Source organism: Harpegnathos saltator, unplaced genomic scaffold (genome assembly GCF_003227715.2).
Source record: "Harpegnathos saltator strain DR-91 unplaced genomic scaffold, Hsal_v8.6 scaffold45, whole genome shotgun sequence".
In the NCBI taxonomy this organism is placed as follows: domain Eukaryota; kingdom Metazoa; phylum Arthropoda; class Insecta; order Hymenoptera; family Formicidae; genus Harpegnathos; species Harpegnathos saltator.
Genome location: NW_020230261.1, coordinates 69,300 through 82,357, shown reverse-complemented (window position 1 = coordinate 82,357; position 13,058 = coordinate 69,300). Strand labels below are relative to the sequence as shown.

Here is a 13,058-nt window from a genome sequence, read left to right as displayed (position 1 = left end):
TACGTACAATCCATACGCTAACACAACGTTTGGATATAGCGACGAGATACGAATACCCTTACAGCAGCAGGATTTATACATATTGCCATGCGAGAGTTATCTCTATGTCGAGGGAAGGTGACGAAACAAGTTGCAGTCGATGGTGCGACTGTAACGTTAGGATATAATTGCGTTGCATTCATGTTTGATGGAATCCGTTATGAACTAGATGGTGTGGAGATTGATCGTAACAGAAACGTGGGAATAACTTCAACGCTCAAAAACTATGTATTGATATCTTCAGACAAAATTATTATCATGAAAAATGCCGCGTGAGAGACGACTAGCACTATTTCCCCGGATACTTCAACTTTTGCGTGCAACACTCAGCGTGTTGCTAGGATTCTGTGAAGACTAGAAGCCTATAGTGATCAACGCGCGTCACGAATTGATTCTATTACGATCGCGCAGCGACAATAACAGTCTACTAGGAACTTCAGCGTTGGATCCTAAGATCGAGCTATTCAAGATACAATGCCTCACGTAATCTTGAATGATATCAATAAAATTTCCATGAAAACTTTGGAGAACGGACGATACTTAAGTTTGAGTTTCCGTTCGTGGGATCTGTATGAATTTCCTCTGTTGTAAAGCACGACCAAACACCTGTGGACCGTCAAAACTGCTACTAGTTAGGGGGAAACCTCGATACGTTATCTTTGCGCTGCAGACTGGTCGGAAGAATGTCATGTCGGAAAATATAACTCGTTTCGATGATTGCAAATTGATCAACGTGAAGCTCTATCTGAATTTAGAGTGTTATCCGTACGACGACATGAATTTGGACTTTGAAAAAATAAATACACCGTACTTTACGATATGTATAGACGTTTTCGTAAATCATATTATGGATGCGACAGTGCTGAGGTATGGTTAGAAATTACCGACTTTCGGCGGCTAGGTTCTTTCGATGTCATTGATTGCTCGTGTAAAAATGACTCCACCAAGAGTGCAACTGTTGATGTGCGTATAGAATTTGAGTGTAAGGAGAATATATCGGCGAATACTACCGCATATTGTCTCATCCTGCATGATCGTGTAATTGAATACAGCCCGCTAACCAACATGGTGCGCAAACTTAACTAACATCAGAAAGTATGTACGAGAAAAGAATAATACATGCAACAAAGTGCTATAAACAACATTTCTCTCCCGGACGTGTCGAAGAATATTTCACCATGGATGTGCCGACTTTTGTGGATCTACAAGGGTACATGGTTGGAAAGAGATTTATTGTAAAAGAAGCGGCGATACTGAATAATAGAACTATTTTTTCACACTACATCTTCACGAGTATGCCATGGCATCTGCTCACAAGATCAGACAAATCGAGAGCCCACTGGTTAACGGCTAATCATCATGGATTACGATGGGAAGATGGAACCGTCAAATACTGCAGAGCTGAACATTTGATTACTACAGCTGTGGTGGGTGATATTTATGGCGAGCTTGAACATGTCGCATCTCAACTTATGTATGTAAAGGGGCATGAGAAGCGGGAATGGTTGTTACATCTTCTGGATGACAATGTGAGAAGCAACGTGATCATTAGGACCGTGGACACCGATTACGATGACATGCCTTCTCTGCAAGAATTGAATAATACTTTTCGATGTAATAATCATATGAAAAATTGTGCCTTACAGAACGTACTAAACATTTTCAATTGATGGTCTTGGAGAGAATTGTACGACGCTCAATAAAACATTATTTCAAATGTAATTTCAGATGTTTCTTCCAACACGCTTATCCCCTTTCACCTCTTAGGATTTTATATGATAATTGTGTTTGATAAAAATACAGTTCTTTATTTGCAGTATGATGATTATTAGACGTTCGATAGACGTCCGATAGACGTTCGAGAGACGTTCGAGAGACGTCCGATAGACGTTCGAGAGACGTTCGAGAGACGTCCGATAGACGTTCGATAGTAATCGCGGAGCCCAGGTTCGACCCTACCTACACCGCCGCCGTTTGTTTTTTTGACGTATGCGTGACGTCACGGTCGTCATCTTACCCGTAAACGTGACGTCTATTAACAATAGGCGACGGTGGTCTAGGAGGTTGGAGCGTTCGATAGTAGCCGCAGGACCCAGGTTCGAGTCCAGCAACACACCCGGCCCGTTTTTCTCTGGACATGTGCGTGACGTCACGGCCGCCATCTTACCCGTAAACGTAACGTCTACTAGCAATAGGCGAACGGTGGTCTAGAAGGTTTCGAGCATTCGGATAGCAACCGCCGGGCCCCCAGGTTCGAGCCTACCTACATCCCGGCACGTTTTTCTCCGGACATGTGCGTGACGTCACGGTCGCCCGCCATCTTGCCTATAGAATCAAACAATTCTGGGGAGGAGGGAGGGTATCGATAAAGAGTGGGTATATCAATAGGGGGTATCAATAAATCGGGGGGAGTTATTAATTATAATATTTCATTAAAAAGGTCAGGTTCGAAAAGATTTCATTAAAAAGGTCAGGTGCAAAAAAATTTCATTAAAAAGGTTAGGTTCCAAAAGATTTCATTAAAAAGGTCAGGTTCAAAAAGATTTCATTAAAAAGGTCAGGTTCAAAAAGATTTCAGTAAAAAAGGTCCGGTTTTTGAAAATTCATTTTAAAAAGTGGGATAGAAGCCCGCTTGTTTAACTATTAGCAGCGGTTTGAAGGCACAAATTCAAAATTTTCCTAAAATTTGGCTTCTTAAATATTTTGTTCTCCGAAATTGAGAAGAATAACCAAAAACCTTTGCGTATAACAGAAACTATTCATTTTGTGAAGCTACTGTTAAAATCGGAAGTCAATCGGTCGAAAATTGTTCTAGTTATGGATGCCGCCAGTTGAGAAAGAGTAATTTCGAAAAAAACGCATTTAAAGTTTTAGTATGAATTATTTAACAGAAATCAATCGAATATTTTAGCTTAGCATAGGGAATCTATTCCAGGGCCGTAACTTGATTCTCCCATAGCAATTGCAGCATCATCTCCTTCATCACTTTTTAATCTGCATTGCATTCTTCCTTCGCGCGTAGCTTCTGAGCACCGTCATGTAACAAATATTATATTTGAATTATATACATATATATACAGTCGTCGACAAAATTAAGTGGACACTGCATAAATTTTGGCAAATCCTCTATTTAATTCCAATCTTGTAAATAAATTTTAAATTTTGAACGTAAAATATTCTTGTTGACATGAAAGAATATTAATTTAGTATGTATACTCGTAATTGTAAAAACAGTGTTTCTGTAACTGTTTACATATATTTATTCATATGATTAGCATTTAGACCTTGGACAAAATTAAGTGGACAAACAGAAAATTTTATATTCAAAGTGGAACAATATAAACAAACGTTGAGCTTTACCTAATATGTTATGTTATTGCGTCCTCGGTGTACGTTGATCTTTGTACCAGTATGATCAAAGTTAATAAACAGACATGTTTAAGCAAAGAAAAGTTTTCTGTTCATCTGCAAAATCTGATTATTTCAGACTGTAAAAATAAGCTAAGTTATCGTAAATAGCAGAAAAATATATAGTTTCGAAAAGCGTAGTTCATAAAATTTATACAAAATATTTATAACATAATACTGTCAAAAATGTACATGGTCGGGGACGGAGACGTAACACAAATGCATACAATGACAGAATAATTGTGAGAGAAACTTAACGTAACCTATCGACAACGTCATTAAACATTGTTGAACCAAAGCACACAGTAAAGAAAACGTAAACAGTACACAGTAAATGTACACAGCAAAGAAAACGAAACAATTTTTCCAGAATTGTAAAATAGAAGTTCTTGAATGGCCTCCACAAAGTCCGGACCTTAACCTAATCGAAAATTTATGGAGTTTACTGGATGCAGAGATTCCATTAGAAAAACGCAGTAATAAAGAAGAGTTTCTAAATGAATTGCAACTAAAATTTCAAAGAATTGATAAACATTATTTGGAAAAACTTGTTGAAAATATGCTACGACGTATTACAAGCAGTAATGAAAGCAAAAAGCTACAATATGAAGTATTAATGCTTACTTTGTATAGTATCCACTTAATTTTGACCATGTGCAGTTTTATGTTATTATCATTAATCAATAAAAATTCTAATATTAGGTGTACAACTTTGCTTCCGCCGTTTTCCTATAGATGGCTTTAGCGGTAAGTAGTGGTTGAAATAAATAGATCATAGACGTCATGCAATAAACTTGGGCATCTGTCAACATAACCCCATAGAAACATTAATCGATTTGTGTCTGAATCATAAAGTAATTCTCGATTGAAAATGTCAGTTTACGAGCCAAATTCTCGTCATTTGTGGGAGGTTTTAATTTTCTGCTTCAATATGAAGAAATCTGCGGCTGAGGCTCATCGAATGCTCTCAAATACTTATGGTGAGGCCGCTATTAGTGAAAGAACGTGTCATGAGTGGTTTCAACGTTTCAAGAACGGTGATTTTCACCTCGAAGACTGATATAGCGGTGGAAGAGAGAAGGTTTTCGAAGATGTAGAATTGGAGGCATTACTTAATGAAGACTCGTGTCAAAGTCAAGAAGAATTGGCACGATCATTGGGAGTGACTCAACAAGCAATTTCAAAACGCCTCAAAGGCATGGAAATGATTCAGAAGCAAGGAAATTGGGTGCCGTACGAGTTGAAACCGAGAGATGTTGAACGGCGTTTGTTTGCTAGTGAACAGTTGCTTGAAAGGCAAAGACAGAAGGGATTTCTGCATCGCATTGTGATTGGGGACGAAAAATGGGTTCATTATGATAACCCCAAGCGCAGAAAATCATGGGCATATCCCGGCTATGCTTCCACGTCGACGGCCAAACCGAATATTCACAGCTCCAATGTCATGCTCTGTATTTGGTAGGATCAGCTCGGCATAGTGTATTATGAGCTGTTAAAACCGACTGAAATAATCACAGGCGAACGTTATCGAATGGAATTAATGCGTTTGAGCCAAGCATTGAAAGACAAACGGCCGCAATACAACGAGAGACACGATAAAGTGATTTTGCAGCATGTCAATGCTCGAGCCCATGTTGCGAAAGTAGTCAAGACATACTTGGAAACGTTGAAATGGGAAGTCCTACCCCACCCGCCGTATTCTCCAGACGTTGCTCCCTCTGACTATCACTTGTTTCGATCAATGGTACACGGCGTGGTTGACCAGCACTTCCGGTCTTATGAAGAACTAAGAAATTGGATCGATTCGTGGATCGCTTCAAAAGATGACCAGTTTTTTCAATGCGGGATTCGTACGCTACCCGAAAGGTGGGAGAAGTAGTGGCCAGCGATGGACAATATTTTGAATCATAAATGTATTGTTGTATCCGACCCACAAGGTTTGTGGCAGCGTCCGTTGTCCGCGAGCCTTAGGCATCTGATACTGATTTTGACATCTGAGCGAGGATTGTCCTGACGACGGAAAATCGATAAGAAGTAAACAACAAGAACAACTGACAGAGAGTCTCTGGCAAGCTGTCATCGAAGACAGACGCGAGAATTCAGAATTATTAAAATAGAGAATTATTCTTGTTTAAAGCGTGAGCGAGTTGTGCTGTAAATATTAAAGTTTCAACATTTTGAAAATGTTGCGCTCACTCTCGCACTCGCGTTTGCACTCGAGTAAATGAAAACACCCGCGTAACGATTAAGAAGCTTTAATATTTACAGCATAACTCGCTCACGCTTTAAACAAGAATAATTCTCTATTTTAATAATTCTGAATTCTCGTGTCTGTCTTTGATGACAGCTTGCCAGAGACTCTCTGTCAGCTGTTCTTGGTGTTTACTTCTTATCGATTTTCCGTCGTCAGGACAATCCTCGCTCAGATGTCAAAATCAGCATCAGATGCCTAAGGCTCGCGGACAACGGACGCTGCCACAAACCTTGTGGGTCGGATACAACAGTATAACCAGTTTTTTACAATAAAGCCTCGAATTTCGGAAAAAAACGGCGGAAGCAAAGTTGTACACCTAATATATTATTTGTTACAATTGGTTTTTCTTTATATTTTGTCAAATTATACTTCGTTAATTTAAATAAGCAATAAAAGTTTGATTTTTTGACATTATTACCCGGTAAGCAAAATACTAGCAGAATGCGCGCAGATTGACGCCAATTTCGATCAGATCCCCACATCAAAACCATAGCCATCTGTGTCCTCATTAGGCTCGTGTTTTGTCGACAAGACCTACGTGATAGGCCGTGCGAGCAGATTTTTGGCAGAAACCGCGCAGGTCCTGCTGCCAAACTACGCGCATAGTCTGTGCGCAGAGTTTGCTCGGTTTCTACCGCCAATCTGCCGTCAAATTACTGCAAGTCTTGCGCGGTTTTTGCTACAAATTTGCTGTTAAATATCCGACAGTAGAATCTGGCGCATATTTGACCGCAGATTGGTGGCATAATTTAATATAACAGATTCTGTGTTAAATTTGTTGCCTATTTGCCATCAAACTATGATAACAGGCTTTGCTCGAAATCTGCTCGCACAGGTTTGGTTATCTGGATAGTTAAATTAAATTAACCTTTCGTTATTTATGATATCCACTTAATTTTGTCCACGACTGTATATGTTATATATCTATGTTATATAACGTTATATTTCTGTTATACAATTGCAACTTTTATGAGTAGGAAATTACAACTAACAAGTATGTGCTTGCAATATCAACGTTATATTACATGTTACATTTGTTATATCACGGCAATCTAACTTTTATTTATCAGTATTTGCTGGGAATTTATATTATATAACCAAACACATGCAGCTAAAAGGTCTAAGAGGAATAATAATGATCATTTCGGGCTGCCAACGGGCGGCCGGCTAAGTACGCGTTTCAACGCCATGCGTTCGCTTTAATTAAACTTCATATATCTCGAGAAATACTTTGAATTTCATGAAACCCTTTTAGAAGCATACTTCTAAAATATCAATCTTTTGAAAAATATTTAAAAAATCGATTTTTTGGAAGTGTTACTGTATTTTATATATATTTGTATATTATATATATTTGTGTAGTATATATATCCCAGATAGCACACGGACGTCTATTGGACGTCCGTTATATGTCCATTATTTTACAAAAGATGTCCATAGGACATATGTTTCTCACAACTTCGGACATGGACGTCCGATGGACGTACATCGGACATCCTACAGGTCCCATGTCCAATAAGGACATCCTTGTTACGTCCAATTTATGTCCACAGACGTAAATCAGACATACGGACATAAATTGGACGTGAAACGTACATCCATTGGATGTCCGGTGCTGTATGGGATTTAACTTACGATATATCGGTATTTGTCGGAAGAAAAAATATTACAAGACTTTTTTATTCTATTTCGTCTCAAGAATATATTGTTACAATAGTGCCTAACTTTTGTTAACTCATCGATTTTTGAAAATTTCAAAATTATCAAATTAACAAAAGTCAGGGCACTATTGTAATAATATATTTTTGAAATCAAATAAAGTAAAAGAATCTAGTACTATTTTCTCTTCCAACAAATAGCGAGATATAGTAAGTTAATTATTATAAAAATTTATCAAGTTTTGCATAAATATTTCAAAAAATATTAGGCAAACAAAAAAATGTTTCAAACAAAGATTATCAAAGCTAATTGGTAGAAAGAGATGATATAATAAAAAATTGGGGTTTCCATTTAATCCATTAACGTCCAAAAGTCCTAAAATATTAGCCTTACTTTGCAACTGTATTTTATGTAGAGAAATATATTATATAAGGTTGGAATAGCATTTCCTTATGTTTTCGGAGTCGTTCTACAAGATTCCGACATCAGTATTCGTTTAGATTCACAATAAAATCCAATATGGCGGAATTTTTGAGAAAAAGTCGTGAAAAATCGACAATTTTATTTCTTATAAGTTTGATTTCGTATCAAAAACGTTACTTTGATACAGATACAAGTATCACATATTGTCTCAAAAATGTTGAACTTTCAAGGTATGCATTGGTGAAAATGTGAATTCAGGATGGCTGCCTCAAAGTGGCGGTTTGAGCAAAAAATCTTAGAAAATTATGTATTTTTAGAATAACTTCGCAAAATCCTAGTATTTAGCATCAATTTAATATCCAGGATACTGATTTTAGATTATTTGCTGACTATTAATTCATATTAGAGAATTTCAAAATGGCGGATCCAAGATGGCGACTAAAAGACACGAATAATTATGAAAATTTCCAGATTTTCATGAATTTTCTTCTATTATTTTCATATTCATAAATTATTTCCGAGACGTACATACGCACATATACAAGGTGGGTAATTATAAACTTATAAACTTTACAAAAACATCGAGATAAATACAACGGACGGGAAAAAATTGGAATTGACTACATAAAGTTTTGAGAACAATTATTAAATAAATGAGCGAATAAATGCGCAGTGGTCGGATATCGCGGGCCTGCTACTCAACCGCCGAATCGGATTGACAGGCAAGAACAGCGCGCGCCGGTCCGCTGTTGTTACCTGCCAATCCGGCCCAAGCAGTACGGAGTAGCATACCTGCGATGCCCACAACGCATGCCCACTGAGCGTTTATTCGCTCATTCATTTAGCATATTTTTTTCAAAACTTTACGTAGTCGATTTCTATTTCTTTTTGCCCGTTGTACTTATCTCGATGTTTTTTATGTATTTTATAAAGTTTGTAAGTTTATAATTACCCACCCTGTATATGTGCGTGTGTACATCTCGAATTTATGAATATGAAAATAATAGAAGAAAATTCATGAAAATCTGGAAATTTTCACGATTATTCCTGCTTTTTAATCGCCATCTTGGATCCGCCATTTTGAAATTCTCTAATATGAATTAGTTGTCAGCAAATAATCTAAAATCAGTACCCTGGATACTAAATTGATGCTAAATACTAGGATTCTGCGAAGTTATTCTAAAAATACATTATTTTTAAGTTTTTTCGCTCAAACCGCCATTTTGAGGCAGCCATCTTGATTTCATATTTTCACCAATGCATATTTTGAAAGTTCAACATTTTTGAGACAACATGTGACACTTGTATCTGTATCAAAGTAACGTTTTTGATACGAAATCAAACTTATAAGAAGTAAAATTGTTGATTTTTCACGACCTTTCTCCAAAAATTCCACCATATTGGATTTTATTGTGAATCTAAAAAAATTCTGATGCCGGAATCTTATAGAACGACCCCGAAAACATAAGGAAATGCTATTCCAACCTTATATAATATGTTTCTCTACATAAAATACAATTGCAAAGTAAGGCTAATATTTTAGGACTTTTGGGCGTTAATGGGTTAAAAAAATTAATGATCAGTGAATATCTTGAAAGCGGTGCCATCTGTAAACAAAATGATATAGTTGTTGTATGTATATGTCCTCTTTGAAACCATACAACTTTTGTCTGAAACATTTTTCCATATTTAAAGCCGTTTCTGAAATCCAGGGGTGGGGTCGGACTTTAGAAACACCCTGTATAATCAGTATATCAGTACATCAGTAAACCAATATTCCATAGTCAAAATTAAATCAAAATCAAAGTACTATTCTTATAATATTTTAGGCATTGCCTTTTGTTTTCGTTCTTCGGTAATTATTTATAGAACTTATAACTAACGAATTATTTCGATTTTGATATATATTGTATAGAATAGAATCAAAAATCATCTATACTTTGAATTACATGGAAGTAACATGCAATTCCTGAGATATATTATATTAAAGTTATATAATTTTACATTAAATGATATTGAAAACTATTTTGAATTAGTATTATTAATTATTCTTCGCTACTGTCACTGCAAATATATTGCATGCTATTCTTTTTCATTTATATTTCTTTTTATTTATATGCGCTAGTTTCTTCAAATATGTTACTACTAATATTCAATTTACAAACAACCTATACAAATAACCTATCAAAAAATATTCGAATCTTTTGCCTTAGTAAAATCATCTATCATGTAAAGATTCTGAGAAAACAAACAAAAATCCTTACGTAAGGTTTAAATTTAAATAATTTTTATTATTGAAATATTTCTTTACTAATTTCGTTACATATATTTAAACTTAAATTTTATATAGGGGCCTTATTAATTTTTACAGAATTTATTATTTTAATATATTTATTAATTTAGTATGATAAAAAATTCGAAGAATATTTTGATAGTATGTAATTTTTACACAATTAATTGACAATACATAATACATAATATATAAAACCTTTTGGTAGAACAGAGATCAAATCACTTTTTTACATAATAACATGATTTATTTGTTAATCAGTTTTTAAGAAACAATGAGCAACTACAAAAATTTTTTAAATATTATTCAGAAAGATAATCGTTACAAAATCAAATTTATTAGAGATATTAGAGATATTAGAGATCTCTCTATTAAAGATACTAGAGAATTTATTGGAGATTATATTTTTTTTTGGTATTCTAATCTGTTCATTATATAACATACTCACAAAAACTAGCTCATGTAAGCATAAGAAATACAAACAAAAAAAATAATAAGGATATGTTTGATAATAATGATAAACAAATGAATATAATCAATTACAAAATGCAACATTTTAAAGCGATATATCTTAAGAACTACATGCGACCTTATGTGATCAAGACAGATGTGACTCCAGCTTCTATATATAAGGTGTAACTTTTCGTAAATAATTTTATTTTATCTATTTTTATTATTTTTGTATTTTTATTTTTTTTCTATTAAAACTTGTTTATAATTTTAATGGATATTTGTGTCCCGTAGACGAATTGCTTATTCTTCATCCTCATGTGTATCGGTAAGGACTTGGATGCAGAGTTGCCAGTACAACTACAGCAACTGCTTGGGAGTGTGCGCGATGCTTTTTTAGCAGAAGAAACGACAATACTGCCTTCGGTTAAAAAGACGCTTCTGCAACTGATTGAACTCCATGCTGCTCATTGGCAACTACCGGCACCAGCGGTGGTTTACTATTACCCCAACTCAAATTCTAAATAACTGCAAATATCTAATACTTGCGGTTTTTCCGTCCGTCTTTCCCAAAGAACATGTAAGTGGATTTACGCGAGAATATACATGTATTTTGGCTCTTTGTACAGGATTTAATGTTTCTTCGACAAAAATACAGTTTACTGAACGAATCAATACTCTGAAATCGTTTTAATACTAATATAATAATAACATATAAAATACGATGCAAAAGTACAAAAATAGTGATTGTTTTGTGTTATTCACTTTTTTTTATTAATCATGAATAATTTGAGCATATAAGTTTGGGATGATCTTGTTTTTCTTAACGAAATTTTTATTCAAAAATTATGTATGCAGTAAAAATAAACAAGTTCCTTTTATATAAATCGAAAGAATTTGCGATAAATGTTGAAATCAAGGAATTTTGACAAAAATAATCTGTTAATGTCAACAAGTCAAGTTTCATGGATTTATCATGGAGACAAGATAAAAAAATTTCATATTTCTGAAATAAATATATAGTTATACGAATAAAAGTGACGCAAAACAACACGTAAGATTGCCTTTTCCAAAAACCACTTCTGCCGAATTGTGTCAAGGGCGAGAAAAGACTGCCCAGTGACCGAATGGTAAATGTGATTTCTCTCTGAGTCATAACACAAATTCACGTCGTTGGTCGTCACGCGCACACCTTTGTTACTCGCTTACGAAATTATATAACATCGATTCTTGAATCTCGATTTATCGTCTAAACTGATTTATCGTCATGTCTGATTAAGACGCATACATATTAAGTTACGAAAATATCTGTAAAATTACGTCAAGAAATTAAAACACTGATCTCAATCTTAAAATAAATAGTAAATATATGTATTGGAATATCTAGATAAAACAAGATGTTCTAGAATCATTTTGTACATGCCTAAAATATTCTAAGCATATTTAGGATTTCATAATATTTTGTGCTGCCTAAGTAATTATAATATAATTATGAATAATAAATATATCAAATAATACAACCGTTAAAATAAATTCTACTTTGCTCAAGCATACTTTTCACGTTTATTTCAACATTTTTTAGACTCGTATATTGATCGAGTACTATTTGTTTCGAGTGTGTTAGGTATATTAATTTCTTTCTATTTGTTACCTATTATTGTTCACTGAATTAAATGTAACAGATTTTGATAGAACATGTTAAGGATTTTCGTTTGTCTTCGTTCAATTAAAAAATATCTACGTTTGAAAAAGAAGAAATCGATAGGAAATGATATCGGGAAATGCCGCAAGACGGTTATGTCAATTGCACACTCATCGTCTGGCTTTTAATATGTGCATCAACATGGAATAATAAAGTCCGCTTTATTAGCAGACAGAGCAGCCCACCCACCGACGACCTTGGAACCATCATTCAATCAGCGAAGGCTCAAGAGAGGATTTACCTTGAGTAATCGGTGCTGCGAACTCGAAAACTAGGCCTGCACCCACAATGACGTCGATACATCGCATTGTATATTTCTTATATACACGTCCGTTGTGGAAAATTTTTAATTGACGCATCGTAAAACTATAATGCACCGCGGCTATTTCTCAAGAACTTCGTACATTTACCAATAGAAGACTAAAGAAGATAATCGTTTATATCTGTTATATATAGCATATTATATATAAGCTTTTAAATTCTTAATTTTCTTACATGCAAAAAATATTTAGAAGCGAATGAATTCTATAATTTCCTGAAATAATATTAAAATAAACTAAGATTAACAAAATAAAAAAAAATTATATTATATACAGGGTGAAGAAAAAATACAGGGACCCCTGAAAATTTCGAAAAATGTACACTTTATAAAAAAATGTTTCAGACAAAAGTTACAGCGTTGAAAAAGATCTATTTACCGATCTTAACAATTTGGTCTAGGGTGGCGTCATCAAGGTCAGGACAAAGTCACCTCGGATTTTTTAAATCGAACCCCCAATTTTTTATTACCTATTCTTATAGCCCTTCTTCAGACCTTTTCAAAGCACTATGAC

General features: G+C 34.8%; 1 protein-coding gene across 6 annotated transcripts in view; it reads left to right on the top strand.

The window, feature by feature from the left end:
- LOC105185916 (CBP80/20-dependent translation initiation factor) overlaps positions 1-11,198 on the top strand; it is a 98,284-nt gene extending 87,086 nt beyond the window's left edge. For 5 of the 6 annotated variants that reach the window (XM_025301778.1, XM_025301776.1, XM_025301775.1 and 2 more), the window contains exon 9: positions 10,818-11,051. In XM_025301778.1, the coding sequence (XP_025157563.1) occupies positions 10,818-11,051 (234 nt within the window). Of the gene's footprint in view, positions 1-10,817 lie in introns of all 6 variants that reach the window. The other variant, XM_025301774.1, reaches the window with a different exon arrangement.
- The last annotated feature ends 1,860 nt before the right edge of the window (positions 11,199-13,058 follow it).